The sequence below is a fragment of the Metarhizium acridum genome (assembly GCF_019434415.1).
Source record: "Metarhizium acridum strain ARSEF 324 chromosome Unknown scaffold_1, whole genome shotgun sequence".
Lineage (NCBI taxonomy): Eukaryota > Fungi > Ascomycota > Sordariomycetes > Hypocreales > Clavicipitaceae > Metarhizium > Metarhizium acridum.
Window position 1 is genome coordinate 5,695,838 of NW_027094015.1, and position 22,304 is coordinate 5,718,141.

At 48.1% G+C, this 22,304-nt stretch overlaps 6 protein-coding genes across 6 annotated transcripts; 3 read left to right on the forward strand and 3 right to left on the reverse strand.

Annotated features, from left to right (window-relative positions):
• Positions 1–44: 44 nt before the first annotated feature.
• PRD1_1 (metalloendopeptidase) lies at positions 45–4,479 on the forward strand. The gene is made up of 2 exons (XM_066116912.1): positions 45–2,279; positions 2,346–4,479. Exons 1-2 carry the CDS (start codon positions 430–432, stop codon positions 2,611–2,613), a joined length of 2,118 nt encoding a protein of 705 aa, XP_065978799.1. The 5' UTR covers positions 45–429; the 3' UTR covers positions 2,614–4,479.
• J3458_001770 (uncharacterized protein) lies at positions 2,906–5,813 on the reverse strand (the record flags this gene model as incomplete). Its single annotated transcript, XM_066116913.1, has 6 exons — positions 5,538–5,813; positions 5,461–5,485; positions 5,304–5,396; positions 5,218–5,249; positions 4,484–5,136; positions 2,906–4,428 (listed from the first exon to the last, which is right to left on the reverse strand). Exons 1-6 carry the CDS (start codon positions 5,720–5,722, stop codon positions 2,906–2,908), a joined length of 2,511 nt encoding a protein of 836 aa, XP_065978800.1. The 5' UTR covers positions 5,723–5,813.
• A 2,034-nt stretch (positions 5,814–7,847) lies between these two features.
• On the forward strand, positions 7,848–11,347 carry J3458_001771 (uncharacterized protein; the record flags this gene model as incomplete). Its single annotated transcript, XM_066116914.1, has 5 exons — positions 7,848–8,869; positions 8,935–9,030; positions 9,083–9,762; positions 9,828–10,845; positions 10,911–11,347. Exons 1-5 carry the CDS (start codon positions 8,743–8,745, stop codon positions 11,345–11,347), a joined length of 2,358 nt encoding a protein of 785 aa, XP_065978801.1. The 5' UTR covers positions 7,848–8,742.
• On the reverse strand, positions 10,972–12,897 carry HGH1_1 (Protein hgh1). Its single transcript, XM_007809435.2, has 4 exons — positions 12,856–12,897; positions 12,613–12,762; positions 12,421–12,534; positions 10,972–12,351 (listed from the first exon to the last, which is right to left on the reverse strand). Exons 1-4 carry the CDS (start codon positions 12,874–12,876, stop codon positions 11,560–11,562), a joined length of 1,077 nt encoding a protein of 358 aa, XP_007807626.2. The 5' UTR covers positions 12,877–12,897; the 3' UTR covers positions 10,972–11,559.
• Positions 12,898–15,983: 3,086 nt separating this feature from the next.
• On the forward strand, positions 15,984–17,971 carry ENP1_1 (snoRNA-binding rRNA-processing protein). Its single transcript, XM_007809436.2, has 2 exons — positions 15,984–16,665; positions 16,719–17,971. The coding sequence occupies exons 1-2, from the start codon at positions 16,070–16,072 to the stop codon at positions 17,587–17,589; spliced, it is 1,467 nt and encodes a 488-aa protein (XP_007807627.1). The 5' UTR covers positions 15,984–16,069; the 3' UTR covers positions 17,590–17,971.
• Positions 17,972–20,357: 2,386 nt separating this feature from the next.
• Positions 20,358–20,543, reverse strand: J3458_001774 (uncharacterized protein; the record flags this gene model as incomplete). Its single annotated transcript, XM_066116915.1, has 1 exon — positions 20,358–20,543. One exon carries the CDS (start codon positions 20,541–20,543, stop codon positions 20,358–20,360), a length of 186 nt encoding a protein of 61 aa, XP_065978802.1.
• Between the last annotated feature and the right edge of the window lie 1,761 nt (positions 20,544–22,304).

Sequence of the window (22,304 nt, forward strand, 5' to 3'; positions counted from 1 at the left end):
CGGTGGAACACCTGCCGGTCTGGGGAAGCTCGCTCCCAAGTTGACTGACCTCAAGTGCTGACACACCAGACAGCTTGTCGTTGGTACATCCTACCAGACTACATTGCATCGAACCGCGGCTTGCTGCACACCTACAGGCGGTTTAACAGCTGTCCACCGCTCCATCCTACTTCTAGATCGAGACGGCCTCTCACTCCTTGGACAGTTTCCGAATTCCCTCCTGTACCTGCAGTCAAACTGGATAGGCGGAGTCATTTAAAGCAGCCCCGGCCGCGTCTCCTCTCACTCCCCCTCCTTGCTCTGTCCCTCGTCGTCTTTATCCTCGCCGCAACCCTGGCCTCTTCACGGGCTTTTCTCCGTCTCAACACCCTTGTCAATCATTTTCGCCCAAGTGCGGACCGACGCATCGTTCATCGTTTTCGTCCATTGATGACAAGCAGCATGGCCGGTACTCATTACCAGACCCCGCCTCAGGCACCACCACTCTTCACCGGCACCACCGAGTCAGTTGTTGCCGATATCAACAAGAACAATGAGCTCACAAAGAAGATTCTGGATAAGGTAGTGGCTGATGTGAAGCCTGAAAATGCCATCTTTGGCAATGTTCTCGAACCTTGCCTGGTGAACGAGAACGAGCTGGGACGAAGCTACCGCGTTGCCCAGTTCTACCAGTATGTCTCTGCCAGCAAGGAGCTCAGAGAAGCTTCGACCAAGGCCCAGGAAATATCCGATGAGTTCAACATTGAACTCAAGATGAGAGAGGATATATTCAAACTGGTTGATGCTGCATTCCAGACTCGTGACTCCCAAAAGCTGGATGGCGAATCTCTGCACCTTTTGCAGAAGGAACGCCAAAAGTATATCCGTAATGGCCTTCTATTGCCAGCTGGCGCCAAGAGGGACCGCTTCAAGGACATTCAGAAGCGTCTCAGTTTGCTGTGCCTTCAGAGCCAGAAGAACCTGAACGACGAGATGGGCGGTGTTTGGTTCACCCCTGAGCAGCTTGAAGGTGTCCCCTCTGATGATATTGATATTAGCCGGCTCGAAAAGGGCACCGGAGAGAACGAGGGAAAGGTCAAGGTCACTTTCAAGTACAATCATTTCTTCCCCATGAGCAAGTATGCTATCCATGAGGGCACTAGACGCACCTATGTCATTGCCGAGTCCAACAAGGTAAACAACAATGTTCCCTTGTTCCGCGAAATCATTGCCCTTCGAGACGAGGCCGCTCGTATGCTTGGTTTCCCGGACCACGCTAGCCTGGTTATTTCCGAGAAGATGGCCAAGACTTCAGGCAGAGTCATGGAATTTCTAGGCGATCTGCGCGAGCGACTTGCCCCAGGAGGTGTAAAGGAGGCTGATCGCCTTCTCCAGTACAAGAAGGAGGATTGTGAGGCGCGGGGTGCACCATTCGACGGTAACTTGTACATGTGGGATGTTCCATTCTACTCGAGAATTATGAAAGAGAAGGAATACAGTGTGGATGAGGCTGAGATTTCTCAATACTTCCCTGTTGATAGTACATATCAGGGCATGATCAAAATCTTTGAGCAAATCTTCGGGTTTGTCTTTGTTGAGCTTAGCAAGGAGGACCGCGCTAGACTCAGCTCTACTGGCAAGGCGGAAGACATGACCTGGCACGAGGATGTCATTGTCTATTCTGTCTGGGACGATGAGGCTGCTGGCAGTGGATTCTGCGGATACTTGTACTTGGATCTCCACCCCAGAGATAACAAGTACGGTCACAATGCCAACTTCAACATCGAGCCTGGCTACCTCAACAAGGACGGAACTCGCAACTACCCTGCGACCGCCCTGGTGTGCAATTTCAGCAAGCCTAGTGCGACTAAGCCTGGTCTTCTGAAGCACCATGAGGTGGTCACTCTCTTCCACGAGCTCGGCCACGGCATCCACGACCTAGCTGCTCGCACCAAATACAGCTACTTCCATGGCACCAGTGTTGCCGGTGACTTTGTCGAAGCTCCCAGTCAGATGCTAGAGAACTGGTGCTGGACACCCAGTGTCCTGAAGTTCCTCTCTCGCCGATGGGACACAAACGAGAAGATCCCCGACGACATGATTGAGAAGTTGATCAAGACCAAACACTTCAACTCTGCCACCTCCAACCTTACCCAATTACTCTACGGTCTCTTCGACATGACCGTGCATACTCCCAAGTCTCACGAAGAGGCCAAGAATATGCCCATCGCCAGGGTCTGGAATGAGTTCCGCCGTAACATTACTGGAATCAAAGGTCCCGAGGCCCAGGGAAAAGGACTGTACGTATCCGTGCCAAAGCACACACTTGGGATGAAATTACAAGTTGCTGACATTTTATCTCGTAGTGAATGGGGCAATCGATTCGCCACTATCGGGCATTACACAGGCGGATACGATGCCGGATATTACGGCTACCTGTACTCGCAGGTGTTCTCCCTCGACATGTTCCACTCATTCTTTAAGAAGGACCCCATGGATGGCAAGGAAGGTCGTAGATACCGTAAACTAGTTCTAGGCCGTGGCGGCAGCCAGGAAGAGCTACAGACCTTGAAGGACTTTCTGGGCAGGGAACCCAATACCGAGGCTTTCTACCAGGAACTCGGTCTAGCGTGATGCTGGACTCGAGGAGACTAATTCAGGCATAGTAATGGATCTGTAAGCACGCGAGAAGCCATATCCCATGCATGCTAGACGAATATATATTAAGAAACTGCCTCGTGATAATACAGTTTCTGTGACATCAAACACTGTCAAATTTTCAAGAAAGGTATCCTATGTCTTCCAACAGCGCCCGAGTTTGCATTCTCTTATGTCCAGAGACCACCACATTAAATACATCCATTACCAAAATTGATAATTCAAAAAGAGTGTGAGAAAGTTATAGGTATTACGTCCACATTTTCGCTTAGCACATTATGATAAGTACTGATGAAACAAGAATTGCTCCAGCAGAGTAGAGGAGGCTTGAAAGGTGAGAGGCAGCGGCTGTAACGACGGTTGGCGTCGACGTTGGGGAATTTCCAGGGACATTTTCTGTCGTGGTGCCGGGTTGATCGCTTGCGCCGTTGCCAGTATTGGCACTGCTGGTGCTTTCGCTTGAGCCTGGGCCTGTACCACTACCGTGGTCAATCTTCGAACTGGGGCCAGTGGTAAAGGCTGGGGCGGAGGTAGATGCAGATGCAGAGGCAGATGCAGAGGCGGAGGCGGAGGCGGAGGCGGAGGCGGAGGCGAATCCAGGACCGCTTTCGACGCTAGTGTTGCTGAGCCTACTTGAGCTGCTACTGCTGCCGCCGGCAGTACTAACGGCAGGGCTTTGAGTGGCAGTGGGCGAGTGCGTCTCTCCACTAGTGGAAGTTCTAGGTTTCTGAGCACTAGAGCTTCCACCTGCAGAAGATCCCAGAGGTGTAGAGATGGGCGAACTGTGTCCGGAAGATGGGGGAGCCGAGTGCGTAGTCCGCGATGAAGATGCATCGCTGGCTGAGGTAGAGCCCACGGAACTGGCAGGGCTCGATGTTGACGGAGCAGATGAGCTGATGCTCTCACTGGACGGAATTGGCGTAAACGTCGGATGGCTTACATCAACTTGCGTGCTGGTTCCAAGAGTAGGCTGCTGGGTAACAAGCTGCTCGGGAGTTGTGTGTGAAGTAGTTGGGGGCTTCCCAGCCTTTGTGCCACTACAGAAATTGAGATACTGCTCAAATGGCTGCTTTTGTTCGTCTCCAGTAGAGGTTGAGTTGTTGCTGGAATTGTGCTGGATACAATTGCTGCAGGAGTCGTAGGCATCCCTGAAAGGAGAAGTGCTTTCACAGAGCTTGTCGCTTTTGCCGGTACTTGAAGCAATGAGGTAGGCGGTATTGCAAACATCATAACATATGGAGGGGACAATACCATCTCTCTTGGACTTGTGACAGGTTTTGTGGTCCTTGATACGCTTGCGCATTGGGCCATGCAAGGCCGGCGGGGATGGTTTAGGCCAGGCAGTCAGCGAGGATTGCGAACCCCAGTTCCCTGTTGTGATCAGGGAAGGGTGTCCATTGATGGTCTCGTTGATGACTTTAAATTCGAAGATGTCGTACGAAAGACCGAATGCTTCGGGATTAAGGTTGAAGTAGCCATACGAAGGTGGGTAATAGCTAGTTTCGCATCCTTGCCATACGACCTTTGTAAAAGGCGGCGAGGGAATACAGTCATTTGGATCGCAAAGGAAATTGTCGGATGGAGGGTTGGGCCACAGATTGCATCCATTTGGCTTAGGAGGGTTGCAGACATAGCCAGGTTCGCAACCAAATGTACGGTCCGACTTTGCGTCCAACGGTGCTGAGACTCCTGTGGGAGTCGGGCAAAGGCTGACGTCGAACATGGGGGTCACGGTGACAGTAGTGGCTGGCTTTTCGATTGTTGTGGGAGGTAGGGTAAGTGTGCTGGTCTCTATTACGGTGTATCCTGGCCGAGTGATTGTCCTTGTTTCTTGCTCGTCGGTAACGTGGATCGTCGACGGGGGGTAACGTCTTTATCTGTGTTGTCACAATTGTGCTGGCTGGCAAGGTTTTGGTAACGCCGGGAAGAGTAATTGTGCTTGTCGGACCGGGAGCCGTGACTGTTGGTCCTGCGAGAGTTTGAGTTACATCGTGGCCGGGAGCCGTTACGGTCTGGCCGGGAGCCGTTACGGTCTGGCCAGGAGCGGTTATTGTCTGGCCGGGAGCAGTTATTGTCTGGCCGGGGGCCGTTATAGTTTGAGCTGGTAGTGTGAGCGTGGTCACAACAGGGAAGCTTGTCGTCACTGTCGACACAAACGTTGTAACTATGGTGGTGGATTTCGTAGTGTACTTGGTGTTGTCGACAGTTAGAGTGACCGGATGCTCGCTAACGAGCGTTTTGGTCTCCGTGTAAGTTGTGGGCACCCATATTGTAGTCGAGTCCACGATAGTATGGGTGTCGTGAATGGTTGTCTCCTGCGGAACCGTTTTCGTGGTCACAATGGACTCAATACCAGTAACTGTCTTCGTAGCCGTGGTCGTAGCCCAGGAAGTTACCGTTGTTGTCCTACAGCCGTACGTCCGTCCCTTGAGTTTTGGGACCTGTGCAGTGTGTGCGCCCCCAGTTGATTCATAACCGCTTTTGTAGGGAGGGTCACAACTGCGCCACCAAGTTAGTGATCGTGCTATAGCCAGTACCCGGATTAAATAAATCCTTGGTCTTCGAAGACGTTGCACTTACTCAATGGTTTTAGTTACGGTCACAGGATATGACTTGAGCCATGTTAGCAGATATCCCTTTGTTCTTGTCGACGGTCTGATCCATACCCTTGTGTAAGTCGAGAGGGCTGTTGTAGTAACGTATTTGGTTGTGTATTGCACCTTGGTAGAAACGTCATGTTGTGTTGCGGTAGTATATATCTGTCTCTCATGTCAGCATCGGCCACTCAACCCATTTTCTCAATTGAAAGCACACAAGGCTGACCGTTTTTTCGCTATAAATTGTGGTACTTTTCCATCGTTAGCAAACACATAACTACGATACTAGCAAGTGCCACTCACTAAATTTTCGAGATGATTGTTCTAATTGTCGTTGGGCAACACTCATCACACCGGGCGGCCAGAACGGAGTCTGGAAACAGGCTTAGATCAACCGTAAGTAATGCTTCACCGCCGGCCCCGACATCCAGTCCGGGGACTGCAGCAACAAGGCTTGTAAAAAGCCCAAGTGAGCTGGCAAGACGCATCTTGCGTGAACTATGGCCTTCGCCCAGATAACGAATGTAGCTTCCCAACTTCGACAATGTGCCTAAAACGAATGGACAAACGAGTGACGACCCTCTGGCTCTTCTACCCTCCCAAATAAAAACACTGACCCCACACACAAATGTAGGTAGGCCTGAAACAAAAGGGTTTTATGAAGTAGAGATTCCCAGTGACTATTTGGCCTGGCGGTCAAAGTGGTTGTCCGCGACTGCTGCCTTTGGCAGTGGGATTGGTATCAGGTATCGACAAGAATAGGTTGGGCTCCAAGCAAACTGAACTGGTTGATACTGAAAAGTAAAGTAATCTGATTGTGATAAAATCTGATGTGTTTGGTGGCAATTGTGAGACTCTCGCAAGCAATTGAGGACCAACAAGATCTCAAACAATGGGGAAGGAGAGCTCAGATGGGGAGGAAAACAATTTGAAAAACACACAGATCAGTCTGCTACTAATAACCAAACCCTCAAAGTCAAGGGCGACAGGTCTAGCATGAACCACGCCCGAAGCAATCGCTAGGTGTTACAAACGGTATTTCCCCAAGGCAATCCAATCGTAAGCACATGCATCTCTCCACAAGCAACGGCGACGAATCGAGCAATTTTCCATGTAACTAGTACTCTGTACTCAGTACACCAAGCTCGTTCCCTGCACGGGCCAGAATCTGGCCTTGGATGCTTGCCAAGTCGTCCGGGTTTCCAGAGACGAGGCCCCCGGACGACTGAGGCTGACGGGAAGAGGAGCTGCTGGCTCCATTATCTTGCATGCATTCGCACGACGCCCCAAAGTACTCCGCACGACGCAAAAGACTGAGGCCTTGCTTGCGGAGAGAAGCCGGTGTCTGGCGATTGGGCTTGGGCCTGAGAAGCACAAAGAGAGGCTCTGGGTCCATCCCATGGCATGGCATCTCGCTGCCTGTGTAATCCGCTAGGGATACTCTCCCCAATGCAAGGAAACAGAACCTGCATCTTTTACCGAAATTCCACATGTCTAGGTGTGTAAGGGGAAGCCTCGTGGGGACAGAGGAACTATTTTTTGTTTTCCTTTTGTCTTTAGCGTAATTGGTTTCTGGAAAAATATATGCTGCTCGTGCGATGCGGCAGTGGCTGTCGAGAGGGTAGGCGAGACTTGTTCGAGTCCATAATCCCTCGTTCTTTGGCTCTGTAACCTTTTCTCCGGCCATCTTGATATGTATGTATGGAAGACGCAGGAAAAGTAAAGCCAACTAGGTGGGAAGGTAGGTATGTATGCACTGCTGCGACCATAATCGGGCCGCTGCGGTGTCTGCACCCAAGTACTATGTACTATACTCTGCGTACATGCAGAGTCGAAGTCTTTGGGTTACGGTGGCAGCCTTGTTGGTTGTGTTTGTGCCAGTGCTTTCGTCTGGTCAAAAATGACGGGATGCATCCAAGGACCACCCTGGGGTCTCAGTGGACGAAGTGATCGGAGTGGTCTGAGCGAATATCAGAACTCCTGTATCGGCTGGCCGAAGCTTGGTCTTGCCTCTCTCGTGCATCACGATTGCATCGCGGCTACATCCCGTTCAAAGATTCTACCTGTCAGCTCGTATTACTCAGACAGCCATGAAGTCGCACATGCCGGAGTCTAGACAACATGGCATCAAATAAAGAGGCGTGCCCGCACCAAGTGCCGGATTCAGAGCGTTTGCTTGCAAAAATACGCGGTAGTTTTGTGTCGCAGCCTCGTTCACCCATGCCCAAGGTTCAAGGTCCAAGGAGGGGAAGATGGATGAGCAGGAAGGTGAGAAGGCACGATGGGACTGTCCTCCGTACTCTGCGTACTCCGCCCTCCAGAGTGAGACATCGATTGCCATGCATTCACCACGCAGTCTTGATTTGAAATTTCCCGCCATCTTTTTTGGTTTCCCATGTCCCGCTCGCTACTGCACAGTGCAGCCCTTTTGGTACTCCGTGCATGCAAGTATATCTCCGAGATCAGTGTCAATCCGGTTCATCTCGTCGCCTTTTGATAGAGCTGGGGTCGGCCACTGGTCTGGGTTCCCCTCTTGCTTGACCCCGGCCGTCCGGTTTGAGCCCTTCTATTCAGGAACTGCTATTGTCCATTTCTGGACCCTTGTCTTCCCTCCACAAACACACGTACGCCTACTCGGTAGCTTCGTCCCCCCAAAACACCGACTGCTACCTGGGTACTTTCACCACGCCTCCTCCTCACATTCGTTGCCTTGTCATGATCCCCGCCGCCTCGTGTCTCGAGAGCTTGGGTCGAGGGCTTGGGCCTGCGCCCAACGTGTGAGGAGGGAGGAGGGGAGACGGTGCCACTGTGCCCTGGCCATGGTCGAGGGACTCGAGGGACTCTTGTAGGACAAGGTCAATATATTCCTGTCTTGGCAGCAAACATGGTCTGGTCTGGCCAGGTCTGGTCTGGTCATACGCCCATGTGGTACGAGCCCTCCGTGGAGAGTACATGTAGTCGGTCCAAGCCGTGGTTATACAGCATTTGTGTAAAGTCAGTCGGAAGACGGGCAGGCCGACTGGGAGAGCATTGCAATTGAAAGGTGAGTACAGGCTGGCATCGTCGGTATGCTTCTTCTGACGCAGTGTCCTTCTCATTGGTGGCAAAAGGCCTGTGTATGACAAGACCAGAATCAATCGCCTGTTAGTCGTGGAGTATCGCAGACATCTTCGTCTTCACCGCTATCAGCCTCACAGACCCAGCTCCAGCTTTCATTTGTCCTCGAGACATACATTCAGCTTGTCGAACTGCACTTAGTCGTTGTTCCGGACTGCAACCCACATACAACCTTTTGGGAAGACATTTGGAGAATATTTGCCGGTGGGCTGTATCCTATCAACACAAAGCATGGGTCATGGTGACACGACATAATAACCTCACGCGCTACCGAGTACGGAGTAACTACTAGAGAGTAATTACAATACTGAGACCATTGTGAACTGTGGCGGATCACCAAGCAATTTTCAATGGTTTCCATCCATCATCGCAGCTCCAACAATTCAACAAAATGAAAATCAGCCCAAAGGCCCAACTGGCGACATGTATAGGACTCGCGTCTTGTTCCAACGCGCAGTTTAGTAACTGGCTAAGCGACCAAGTCAACACTAGCATTTGTACATGGTCGCAGCCCCGAGGTATGTCACGTTTGTCAAGTCGTCTCTTGTCATGATGTCTCCGCTCATACTTCGACCCCATGCAGCTGCGCTAATTCGCGATACCGTCTATCTCGATGGCGGAACTATCTGGTGGAATCCCGGACTTGCCTCAGGAAAGTTTGGTCCGCACCTCAACCAAGGCAAGTTCTTTATAATTCCATTGACAAGATAGTTCCAACTGACATACAAAAGGCAATCTCCAAGGATACGTCCTGTCATACAATCTCTCTGAATCCTTTACAAAGGGCGCAAATGTCACCGAAATCCTTTTAAACAAGCGCATGTCCAAAGCAATAGGCGGGACGCAAAGTGGCATCAGCTCAGAACCAGGCTACGACGATGGTGGCATGCTGGCTAACGATGCCGAATTCTTTCTTTATGGGGGAGCCTTGACAATTGATACTCTCGCTTCGTACGCCGAGCCTGCCGCAAACGCAGTGCTTGCTTATCGCAAATATGCATATGGCCCAGAAAAACCTCTATGGCAAAGCGGATTCAACAGTGGGCATCTGGATGACGGAGTAACCAGGTATATTGCCTACGGAGGGCCAGTTAGTGCACCATCAGAGAACAAAGCATGGTATTTCTCTGGCCTCACGTCTCCAAGCAGAGGGCCAATTAGTGTTGTGACTAAAGCGAATAATACAACACTCGCCATGAATCCCTCTAACACGCTTATTGAGCTGGACATGACGGACCAGCTTTTCGAGAAGTGGACCAACACAACTCTTCCTGATAACATTAAGCCAAGAGCAAACCCCGAAGTCGTCTGGGTACCAGTTGGGAAGCAAGGCATTCTGGTCGTTTTGGGTGGAGTTGTGTATCCGGACTGGGCATCCGGAGTATTCGAATCAGCGAATGAGACAGAGAGTGTAAGTAGGTCGTTTTGTCAAGGTCGTTGTTTTGCCTTGGATTGCGCGTGTTAACATTGTAGAAGAAGCTTAAAAGCCCAGAATTTATGCGTACGATCGACATTTACGACATTGCCAACAAAAAATGGTACCAACAGCCAACAGAGGGTGGTCCAGGGGCAAGGACGCGAGGTTGTGCCGTCGTAGCGCCAGCATCAGACACGTCTAGCTTCAACATATACTATTACGGTGGTTATGACGGAATACACCCAAAGAACGATTTCTCTGATGAGGTTTGGGTTCTGTCACTACCGTCATTCTCTTGGACCTTACTAAACAAGGGAGTTCCCGTCCACGGTCGCTCGGGACACAAGTGTTTCAAGCCATATCCAGACCAAATGATGGTTTTCGGAGGATACACACCTAAGAGTGGATCGTCATTCTCATGTCTAGATCAGGGTCCTGTGGTTGTTTTCAACTTGACTAGTGGGAAATGGCTGGACGGTTACTCACCAACAAAATATAGCAATTACGGTGTACACGAAAAGATCATTGCTGCTGTAGGCGGAACCATATCTGGAGGAGCAACTGTCTCATCGCCTGTGCCCTCAGGGTGGGCTTCAAAAGAGCTAGGGGCTGTCTTCTCAGTAGCATATGACACGAAAAAGCTCAAACAATACTGGCCGTATGACTCCGTGTCATCGCCGCCGCCGCCACCTGGTGCTACAACATCTCCTCCAGAGCAGCCTGTCTTTCAGCCCGATAACCACTTGCTTCAAATCATTCTTCCCGCAGTTCTTGTGCCCATCATTATCTCCATCGGACTTGGTATAGCATTGTGGTATTGCTGTGCCAGGAGAAAGAAATCTACCGCTGTTTCATCAACGGACTCGACGGCGGATGAGAGCGGGTTGAATATCATGACGTGGGTGGTTAGAGGACCCGGAGCGGCCAAAAGATCGATGATGACGGAATCCCCCCAAAAGCCTGAAACCGGAACTTCTCCCGATCTCGAAGAGAATTCCACCTTCGAGCCGATGGCGACGGATAAAGCAGGTACCGTACCCCAGGAGATGGAAGACACTCAAGTATCTGAGTTGTGCGGTAAGTTGGGGTTTACATAGCATTCTGCCCCTCTAAGGGATATCACGACTAACTCCTTCTCATAGATACATCTTCACCTGCAGAGCTACACGACACTGGGTTCACACCAATGAGCACATTCCAAAAACAATTTGGTCCCTACGGTTTCGAAGGGATCTCTTCCCAGTACAATGTACAATCAGGACTGGGGAGCCCGAGTGCCGCTTCCAATACGCACGACGGCGAGAGGGAATGGACTGAGTCGCCTTTGCTGGGCACATGGTCTCAATCCCCTCCGAGATTGGAAATACCTAACCTCTCCAGCGCTTCTGATCCTTCCAAAAATCAAGACCCTCCAATGGTCTCTCCTGAAGAGCGCTCTCGGCCCGACATGCCCGTGTCTCCAACCTCAGCAAATGAGAGGTTTGGTGGCGATTATATGTCTGCGACGGCGATAATGAGCCCCCTGGATCGGACTATGTCTGGAGAGTCTGAAGACGGACATTTTCCCAGCCAGTGCTGAATTAACAGTGGAGTCTAACTTCTGGTTTGTGTTAGTTTAGAGTGATTTTGCAACGTGACACGACGATTAATATCCTATCTTGCGCTGACTTCGTTTTTATGTATTGTTTCAGAGTAGCTTTTTAATTTGACTATGACTTATTCCTGCCAGTGCAATCATGCCTGAAGTAAAATGCCCCATACAAGGCCACACCTGAATGCGCTACGTCTCCATTACACTTCAACAATCTCGTCATCCTCATCAACCTCCTGTACGCTACTACTTGCACCGCCCTCTTCCCCTTCCCCTTCCTCGTCCCTCATCAAAACCTGCACCAACCGCTCGCAAGCCTCTCTGACGCCCTCATCATCCACCCGTAAATGCGTCTCTCTGATAATCGGGTACACCTTCACTCTCCTCATCAGTTCCCTGCCTTCTCTCGTCGTCGTCAACAGCGTCAACGTCTCAATATGCGTCTGGATATTATTCCTGTCCGAGTCTCTCTTTTTGTCCGGCGACAACAGCTGCAGATCCGGCAGCATCTCCATCGTATCCTCCACCTCGTACTCTTCATTTCCGGTAATAGGGAGCAACACATAGGGTAAGAGATTAATGCCATCCTCGTCTAGAAACATAGGGTGCGAGTCGATGTCAAAAGCGACGTTTTTGATGGTACTCGCTACCCCTTTCCGTCTGACGTCTGATTTGTGCTCTGTGAAGACTCTAATCTTAGTGAGGGGGATGACCCCGTCGTACTTCTGCTCCGTGAGGAAATATTTTCGGACTTGCTCGTGTTTGGACAAATCAGCGAATACATATGCTAGGTAGTCAAAGTCGGCTTTCTTGTTGTATGCGCCGTCCTGGCCCTTGACGAAGAGGTCCATGAGCTGGTTCATGATGGAGTCGTCGGAGCCGAGAGCCGAGGGGGCGGTTTGTTTCCTTTCCAATATGGTTTCGAAACCGTCAAGCTTGGCTAGATTGGCGAGGAGCATGGCTAGTAAGTTGGCGTTGGGCTCCCCTTGGCCCTAAGCACCGAGGTGGTTAGATGAGTTGGAGGTTGTGACGGCTGCGTTGGACCTGGGGATGATACGTACAACTAAGTGGTCTAATACCACACCAGTGAACTTGTCATCGTTTGCCAATTCCTCCAGAACCTCAGGGTCTCCTGAAAGGTTGATCAACATGGTCAGAACATGTTCGGCAATTTTCTACACAAAAGGTTAGTTTCCTTGGTTGATTTTCATCTGAACTCATGCAGCTGGTCAGGGTTTCCGGTCGCAGCATACAGGATGATCCCGAATCAAAAGCTTCAAGTTTTTGATTGGTTTTATATCTTCTACTTTAAATATTGCAGGCTCCGATGTTGAGTATGGCACTAGATTCTCCGTGGCCGCCAGTCGAATCTGTGGGTTGGGATGGGCAATGAAGCCCACAAGCTGTTACAAGAAGCCAGGTCAGGATTTTTTTTATATAAAAAAAAAAAAAAAATTCCAATATATGATTCAACCGAGTGAGGAATTGTAGCGCACCTCTTCCAGTTCTGTGGGCATCTTTTCGGTTTCAGGTGTTCAGTGTTGTGTGCGAGTGTCACAGTGAGGATGCTCAGCGACTAGACATTGATCGATTACTCGTGCCACGCCCCACATTAGGTTGTTCAGCTAGCAAAGCCCTCACCACCTAAGGTGGTGCTCAACACCAAGGCGGGCCACTTAGCAAGCCGGGTTAATTTTTGACCTAATAACTCAATTAACCTCTTCGCGCATAATGTACACCCTTTTCGTTCTAAATTTCTAGTGAATCTAGTATAAAAGTTTAATGCTATTTACGTGCCTCTTTTATAGCTTTAAAAAACGCCTTTTTAGTTAAGTTATAGTTTTTTTTTAATAGCCTTAATAACTTAACGGGCTTAACGGACGCTATTATTAGTTTTTTGCTTAATTATTTTACGGCTATTAGTAATAAAAAGCACGCTATTAGATTATAGTAAGCGATTTTTTATAGCTTTACGTTTTTATAATAATAATTAAGCTGCTTTAATACGCTTAAGGTCTCTTTTTATTTATATAAGCTTAGTAGCTATAATAAGAGACCCACGAATAAATCTACTAATATTATATATAAGTTCTAAGTTAAGGGATATATTATACTCTAATATATCCCCTAGCTTATTAATAACCTTATTTATTTACCTAAGGGTTATAGGGGTCTTAAAATTAAAAGATCCGTAATATAAGGCTAATAGTAGTAAGGGCGTGTAAATAGCCTCTTAATCTTTAAGAGCTTAAATAATCGGTTATAGGTTATAAGGCGCTAATAGTAGTAAGGGCGTGTAAATAGCCTCTTAATCTTTAAGAGCTTAAATAATCGGTTATAGGTTATAAGGCGAAATTCCCGTTTTTTAAAAAGCTAATAAAATAGTAGAGGTCTTAAAAGCCTTTTTTCGTATATCTTAAATACAGCTAAGAAATTTAATCTTTATGATATTTATAAGGCTATTATAAACTATAATATCTAATACCTGTGTATAATAATGCTTTAATAGCTAAAATACTATAATATTAAGAGGTTAAAGGATATATGTAAGGTTTAAAGGTATTATAAAGGGAATTATCTTATGTTTTTCGTAGTATTTAATGAATTTAAATGTGTAATGTAATTCGTAGCTATTTAGGATTAAAAGGTGATAATTGCTAATAGGCTTTAAAAACTCGTTAAAATACTATATTTAAGCGAGGTTAATCTCGTTATTAAAATAACCTAATAATAAGACCGTAATCTTCGTATTTGCTTTAAGTTCCTTTAATTTATACTAAGATTACATGTGTTTTTACCCTAAAAGAATACGAAAGGCAGGAATAAAAAGGCTAGTAGTAAAGACCCCTTCTATTACTATTATTAACTCGCGATTTTTAGGTATTACGAAAAGATGTGCCCTTTTTCGCTTCGTAATAATAAGCTTATATTTTCTAATGCTAATACGAAAGCTAGTCTTATTTATATTCTAAATATTATAAGAAGGGATTTCGTACTTCTTAATAATAGCTTTTAAGGTGTTAAAATAAGTAAGAATCCTTTTAGTATCTTTTAAGGCCTTTTAATTTATATTAAGCTTTCTTTAAAGGCATTTATTATATTTATACCGCTTAATAAAGCGAGTGGTTTAAAGCTTTCTAAGAGGCTTAGTGTTACGAACGTCACCAAACGCGGGAAGGACTGGGCCGCACCAGGGAAGGCAAAGCCATGACAGGGGAGAACCAAGACGTCACGTGCCAGGTCACGTGATCATGAAGTGATCGATGGATCACCTATCGATCACTATGAGCCAAGTGATCGTTGGATCACTTATCGATCGCCATAAGTTGGGGATCGATAGATAGACAAATGATCAGGGTGATCATGAGTCTACAATAGAGAGATAGACAAGTACTTAAGGAGGGGGTATTCCGCCATAGTGGATAGTCTAGATCTCTATTGATCAATCTAAGCAATAGTTTTACTATTGAGAGTTATACTCTTAACGGCCTTATTGTGATACTGCTTAAAAGCTACTCTGTAGCATTCAACCTGACTTACTTCCTAAGAAACAGACCTACTGTGCCTTAGAACCTAAGCCACCGTTACACTTAGGCAAGGCTATTAGCGATAACCTCTCTTTTAAAATGTAATTTATAATATCCGTAATAAATTTAACTCGTATAGCGAAATTCGCATTATTAAGGCGATTAATATAGTTACATAAAGCAACTTCTTCTTCTCTTAAAAGCCTTATATTAGCTGCTAGATAGCCTTCCCTAGTAATAACGCCGTTAATCTGTCGTTAAAGCCTACTATAAGGCACGTTAAATTTTCGGGCTATAGCGCGAAGTTTTACACCTGGATTTTCGTTAATAAATTAAAGAGCCTTAATAACACGTAATTCCACTTCGCTTTTTATATTTTAGACACTTATTACAGCTATTTTCGCGGGTAAACGCGTCATAAATTAGAAAGTAGCCCGGCTTGCTAAGTGGCCCGCCTTGGTGTTAAGCACCACCTTAGGTGGTGAGGGCTTTGCTAGCTGAACAACCTAATGTGGGGCGTGGCACGAGTAACTGCTCAATGAATTTCAAAGTTTTGGAAGGGGCAGTTTTTGATAGTGGGGGTTTATCAGAGCCTCATGGGGGCTTCAGCGTCATCGCCAGGGGTCCAATCTTCAAACGTCATATCAACATGATGGCGATTGGACACATTCATCAGGCCCATTTCCAATGAGCAAAAATACTGCAGGCTATGGCTACAAAATTTCATCCTTCCGCATTGCCACTATGTCGCAATTCCTATTCCATACCCCGGCCCTTCCGTACCTTACTAGGTACGGTACTATGTAGTTGATTTGGGTGACGGCGCGGCCTTTCAGCGATAAGACACGGGCAAGGTTGAAACACAGATAATAAAATCAATTCTGAGTCTCTCCGATAATATTTCCACTAATGTTAGAATTTAAACAAGATGGTTCATCGTCCGAAATAGGAATGTCAGAAGTACTAACATCCGAGGGCGGTGAGAATTTTCTGCGGTCAACCATCTCTGCGCTAAACCAAGTTAGGATTGAGGGGCGGCAGATCGATAAGGCACAAATTTTCGATTTTCCATCCCACCGCCCGCATGCCACCATAGAGTGAGAGCCCGCGAAACTGGCGCAAGTCATAGTCTTCTTGGGCATTGTCGTCGTCTGTGCCTTCATCACCAAAAAATACGCCCGAAATGCCCAAGGCTACTACTCCCAAGGCTGACCGGCCGGCCCGTCGCCATAACCCTCTCGAGAACGATATTCTCGCCACTGGTCTCTTGCGGAATAAGCCCACCAAAAAGAAGTCAAAGAACAGTGAGGATGCCGATGAAAGTTTTGTCGATTCCAAAGCCTCAAAGAACATCCTGAGGATAGGTCGTGAGTTAGCTGAGGAAGAAAATTCCGAGAGAGCCTCTTTTGCTCCCGAGCCAACCATCGACTCTTTCGGGTACGACTCTCGATTCGACGACAACCATGATGGTGAGGAAGGCAAGACATATGACGACGACGAAGCCTGGGGTGATGATGACGAGGCTGTGGAGGAGATTGAAGTCGACCCTGAAGATCTTGAAATGTACAAGAAGTTCATGCCTGACGACGAGGACGATTTATTGAAGCATGGTTGGGACCTCAAGCCCTCGGGCGACGCAGTTGAAGGCGAAAGCCGCAACTTGGCAGATATTATTCTGCAAAAAATCGCAGCACACGAGGCTGCTGAAGCCAGAAAGGATGCCGGCGTGCCAGTTGACGACTATGAACTACCTCCTAAAGTAGTTGAGGTTTACACCAAGTGAGTATCCGTCGTGAAAAGACCAGGAGAGACGGTGCTGACCGCAACTGTAGAATCGGAGAGATCTTATCGCGCTACAAGTCTGGCCCATTGCCGAAGCCATTCAAAATTCTCCCAACTATTCCCCACTGGGAGGAAATTCTCGAAATTACCCGACCAGACCGTTGGACACCAAATGCTTGCTTCCAGGCAACCCGAATCTTTGTTTCACATAAGCCAATTGTCGTGCAGCGATTCCTCGAAATGGTGGTCTTGGAAAAAGTCCGCGAAGACATTTACGAAAACAAGAAGTTGAATGTTCATTTGTTCAACTCTCTCAAGAAGGCACTGTACAAGCCTTCTGCTTTTTTCAAGGGATTTCTCTTCCCACTTATTGGCAGTGGTACCTGCACCCTGAGAGAAGCCCACATCATCTCCGCTGTACTTGCTAGAGTCTCTGTCCCAGTTTTGCATTCTGCTGCAGCTCTCAAGGGTCTTTGCGAGATCGCCGCCCAAGAAGCTTCCCAGGGAAGCGAGGGTGGTGGTGCTACCAATATCTTCATCAGGACACTGTTGGAGAAGAAGTATGCTCTGCCATACCAGGTCATTGACGCTCTGGTATTTCATTTTCTTCGATTTCGTAGCGAGGACCCTGCCAGCGTCCAGGAAGGCGATGCCATGGCCGGGGTGTCCGGTGAGGGAGACGTCAAGACGAAATTGCCTGTTATCTGGCACCAAAGTCTACTAGCATTCGCCCAAAGATACAAGGGCGATATTACCGAAGACCAACGTGAAGCACTTCTTGATTTGCTCCTAGGCCATGGCCATTCTGCCATTGGTCCGGAAGTGCGACGAGAACTGCTGGCGGGACGAGGACGTGGTGTTCCCTTGGAGCACCAAGGTGAGGCTCTGGATGGCGACGATACCATGGCAGTCGACTCTTAAAACAAAGGCAATTAGAGAAGAGCATTGGGGGCACAATACGAGCATGGCATTTGGATGCTCTTGCATGGCGTTTGGAGCTAGTTTCGGGCAAAAGTGGCTTTGCTTTGGCGTTCAGAATATTTTAGCGGAAAACAGTTAATTGTGTCACAATAAATGGCTTTCTCATGTCAAAAAGGCAAAGAAAGAAAAAAAAAAGTATGTTAGCCATTGTCTCTCTATAGAGACGGGTTTACTTGACAACCATTCACTGTTCGTTCCTTCTTCCCCATGGATGCCAACCCATGGGGTTCCCTGTGACCATTTGAAACACCCAGAATCGGAATCTTGCTCCTCGGCCTGCCTGTCAAAATGTAATCTAGAACGTCCCTATATCCAAACCGACCCTATGCAAGTATTCCTATTCAACGCCGAGATCCTAAAGGTCTCCATTGCTTAAGAAGCCCCTTTTCACATAATTCCCGACACAACTTGACGATCCGAACACTTGAAACCACCAATGTGGCACCGTACCCTGAAGGAAATCAACATCAAAACGCAAGACATCACACGGTTCATCTCGTAGAGCCGGCGCGCTATTTGAGAGGTCTCATGTCGGACTCTCTGGTTCGGAGGATGATGCTGCCTAGCCCAACGGGAGCAAGCGAGATAAAGTATGCGTCACTCAGCACATCGTAATGCAAGACAATGGTTGTGCTAATTATACTTTTCCACAGCTACTTTAATCTTCCTGTTCAGGGTTTCTCAACTCCGCCACTACTCTATCTTACCTTTCCAACACAACCCCCCGATCCTGGAGATGTTCGAGGAGGAGGATGGCGCAGTAACATGCCTGACGATAGAGCGAATACAGGATCATCTTCCTCTGCGGCCTCGCCATTCATACCACCCCATTTATTCAAGAGCTACAATTCACCCTCTGTCTTTGGTGTAGACCCGCCACGTCCAGCTCGAGAGGGATACGAATAGGTGTGGTTCCCAGAGGGCTACTGGGCAGAGAGACAGCCTGCAACCGCCCCACGGACGAAGAGTAATGCTAGCTCTCGGTTGTGGAGGTGGAAATCACGATCCCGCAAGTCCACAAGCGAGACGGACGGAAGAGATGCATCATATGCGTCTCCCACGGCATCGGTATCATCACCATTATCGAAATTCAGCACCACTGGCGCTTAGCAAGCCCCCAGTCCGTATCTTTCCGAGTCTGCCCATGTCTTATCTTTACAACATCCTGTAGCCAAGGTTTTGGCTGATGGGTCTGGTGAAAGTGTCACAGTATCGCCAAACTCGAATGAGACTAAAGTGAAATGGCAAAGGAATGAAAATACCCCTGGCCCGATCTTCGATGCGTTGCGTCCCCAGATGACACCTCATACCCCGTCTATTCGGTCTCAAAGTTCCAGAAGGTTATGGATATCCAAAAGAAGTGACTACTCTGAACAACAGGATGAGTTACGCCCCGGCAACATACCCCTGGAGCATAATGCGGTTGGTGATATTACACAAGAAGTCTGCGCTTTAATGGCATTAACTCACTAAAGGTACAGATGGAAGAAAGCCCTAATAATGATCACAAATTGCAAAACAGTAGCGTCCCATGTGCTCGTCTCCCGTGGATGTCTGCTTGGTCCCACAGTCTGGGCAAGACTGGTACTTGGTTCAAGGAAGAAGTTGCGCACTCGAAGCTCAGTCACAAGTTCTTTCGTCGAGCTTCCTCGCATTCGAAGCATCCTCGCCAGACATTATGTGCAACTCCAAACTCCTCGAGACGAGGATCCAAAAATACCCGTAAATACGGGTCAGGAATGTTCCTTAGCACCAACAGTAAGTTCACGCCTTTCTCTACTCGCAAATACTCGCAACCAGGACCACACTCACAGCTTCTCAGATAGTTTTCGGTCCGCAAATAGTCAATTCCCTGGAGGAGTAAGTACACATTCGCCGTTGTTAGTCTGCAACGCCGTAGTAATAGACCACATTTAACAAGGTTTCAGGAAGCTATTCGAGTCAGCACACCGCCTTTGGACGAGGACACGGCGGACGGAAAGCCCAGAGGTTTCTTCACTTCAATGACGCCGCCAGATCATAATTCAACTAGCAGCCCTTCTCCGACGCAATCTTCCACCCATTCAAGCCCTCACCATGGCTATCAACGCAGCAGCTTCTCCTCTCAGCCTCGAGAATGGTGGGATCCAATGCCTCCACGCAGCAAACGCCGGAAGCAACAGCATCAACAGCCCTCTGCTGAGGACTTTGCATTCGATGTACCGGAGCACTTGCCAAGCAGTCCTCTTTGCCCTACCAATAGTCGGCATAAAAGCGGCGGGACAGGACTGTGTGTCTACCACGAGCGAAGGAGAGCCAGGTCTACTCTGAGGGACGCCAGTGGGAGGTGCACTAGCACAGAGCTAACTGGAGGTCTTTATTAGAATGACAATATTTCGTTCCTTGTATCATAAATTCAATAGATCCGTCTTTTGTTTTTTTTTTTGGGCAAAGGAAAAAAAAGAAAAGAGAGAGAAAGAAAAAGAAAAAGACACACACAATTTTTTGGGTGTCCAAAAGCCATGCTACTGCCAATCGTTATGCTGTAATCCAATTTCCTTCCTTCCCGGAATATATCGTTCTTTTTCATCTCGTACACCAACGCCAGGCTAAGTCCTGTGAGAGTTATTTAAATAATGTGTATACTCGTAATTATCTCTGCTTCCAGCAAACATCAATCTAAACAGCTTAACAGCTTCAACCTCTTCATTGCCTCTCTGAGATCCAGCTCAAATGTGAGAGGCGCCCTCGTATTCCGTAGACTCCTTGAGAGGGTCATACTGGGAAGGTGACCTTTCATTTCCGTTATAAACGGCATCGAGCTGCCCCAGTCGGTGCATCTCGTACGGTGAATTTGATCGGTTTTGAAAACCAGCCTTTTGATCCGCACCACCCCAGTCCTTGCTAGGTATCATAGGCACGTCGACAGGTTCGTACGACTGCTTCTTCTTGAATGAGAAAAAAGTCCCCGCCCGCTTGAAGCTTTCTTCATGACCACCAATGTGGGTGAGAATAAGAACAACGGTGTAGACAGTAAAGATGTTAAGCAGCACCCACCAGGTGGAAGAACATCGGAAGCAAGCGTCTGTTAAATCTCCTCCTTGTTCCTCCTCAAGTTTCTCGGACGGCGAAGTGAGCCAAAGAATAGAGATGAGACCCGTTCCCAGGGCCGAGATGATGAGTATAACGAGACGTATGATTGGATGTCAGTCGCTTAAAAGGATGGGTGTTGGTGAATCTCATCACGGTCCAAATGTCAGAATGACCGTAAGGATTGCTTCCGCGCCAGATACAAAGTACCATGTCATGTACACTCAACTGCGCTTGCCGTCTTTGAAACAGAACGTGATGCCCAGATATATGAGCATAGCGACAATGTTGATACCAATGCTTACATAGAGCGGGATTCGACTCTTTTTATACTGCCTTACATGCCACAAAGTACTTGCGTATTCGACCGCAAGGACAGCGCGAGAAAACACCAGAATGAGGGCTTGTGGAGAGTGTCAGCTTTGTTGTATTCCAATATATGGTAGAAAACATGGACCGTTGTGGTGTAGCACCTTTTCTTTTAAGATCAAATATATATGTGAATAACAATAACAAATTAAAACAAAACAGACTTACACTTGGTTCTCATTGTCTGCGCCTGTTGGTTCGATGGATCAAAGGTCGGGGCGACAACGGCAAAGCCAACCAAGACACCAAGCTGAAGGCTCTCGCTGTCGGTTTCGATGAGCCCAGCTCGAGGGCAGTCGAAAATCCAGAGCCGCGAATTCGGATGTATCGTGCTGGATCTAGCGGCTACAGCTACAGTTCAAGACTTGAGAGAGGGACGTTCACAAACTTTGGACGTGGCTCCTGAGCGTCGTATGAAACCCAAGGAAGGACCACCAGGACCTGCAGGTAATAACCTCGCGAACATCTTTCGTTTTTATGGTTCTTATGCCGGGTGCTGCTCATATGCCGAATACAGCATTCGAAGTTGAGGACTGTCAGCTCGTTGGACGACGAAGAGGATTTTCTCTCGTAATTTCCCGCAAATAGGACAGGGCTGACATGGTTCACGACAAATGCCCCTGCTGGGACATCAGATGCGGGATAGTCCAGCCCTACGAGGCAAAACTGTGCGAGCAACTGATGACAGAACCTTGCCACGTCAATGTCTCATTCTGTGAGAATAGTGTAAACCAACTTCGGGGGAGATGCCTGGCGTGTTTGAATCGCCCAAAACCACCCACACATAATGCCATTTTAATTTTCGCGAGGCTCTTTGAACCAACTGCTTTCCCTACCCTCTACCAGAGATTGGTAAATTAACTCAAAAAAGACCATCCCCAGCTTGCTGGTAGAATTGGCAGTGCGTTCTTTGGGTCTTGGTCCCGGTTGTTGATGTAGCCATGAGGCTACCGCGTCCCTAGAGTGAACCGCATTGAAATCTTCCGTTGTGGCCAACACTGTTCCCATCTCTAGGTTTTCGACGATCAAATCCTTGGTGTAACTGTATTGCCCGAGCCTTTACCATCCGAGCAACAGGACGAGCTCAGGAGCGAAGGACTTTTCGAGTAGGTTTGGCCTAACTATCTGTTCAGACTTTCCAGCGTAGGGAGTACAAGCGCTTTGCCAGTCCGAGAGTGGTGCTCTGTGGGGGTTGAGGAATTTGCCGATCTTACGCT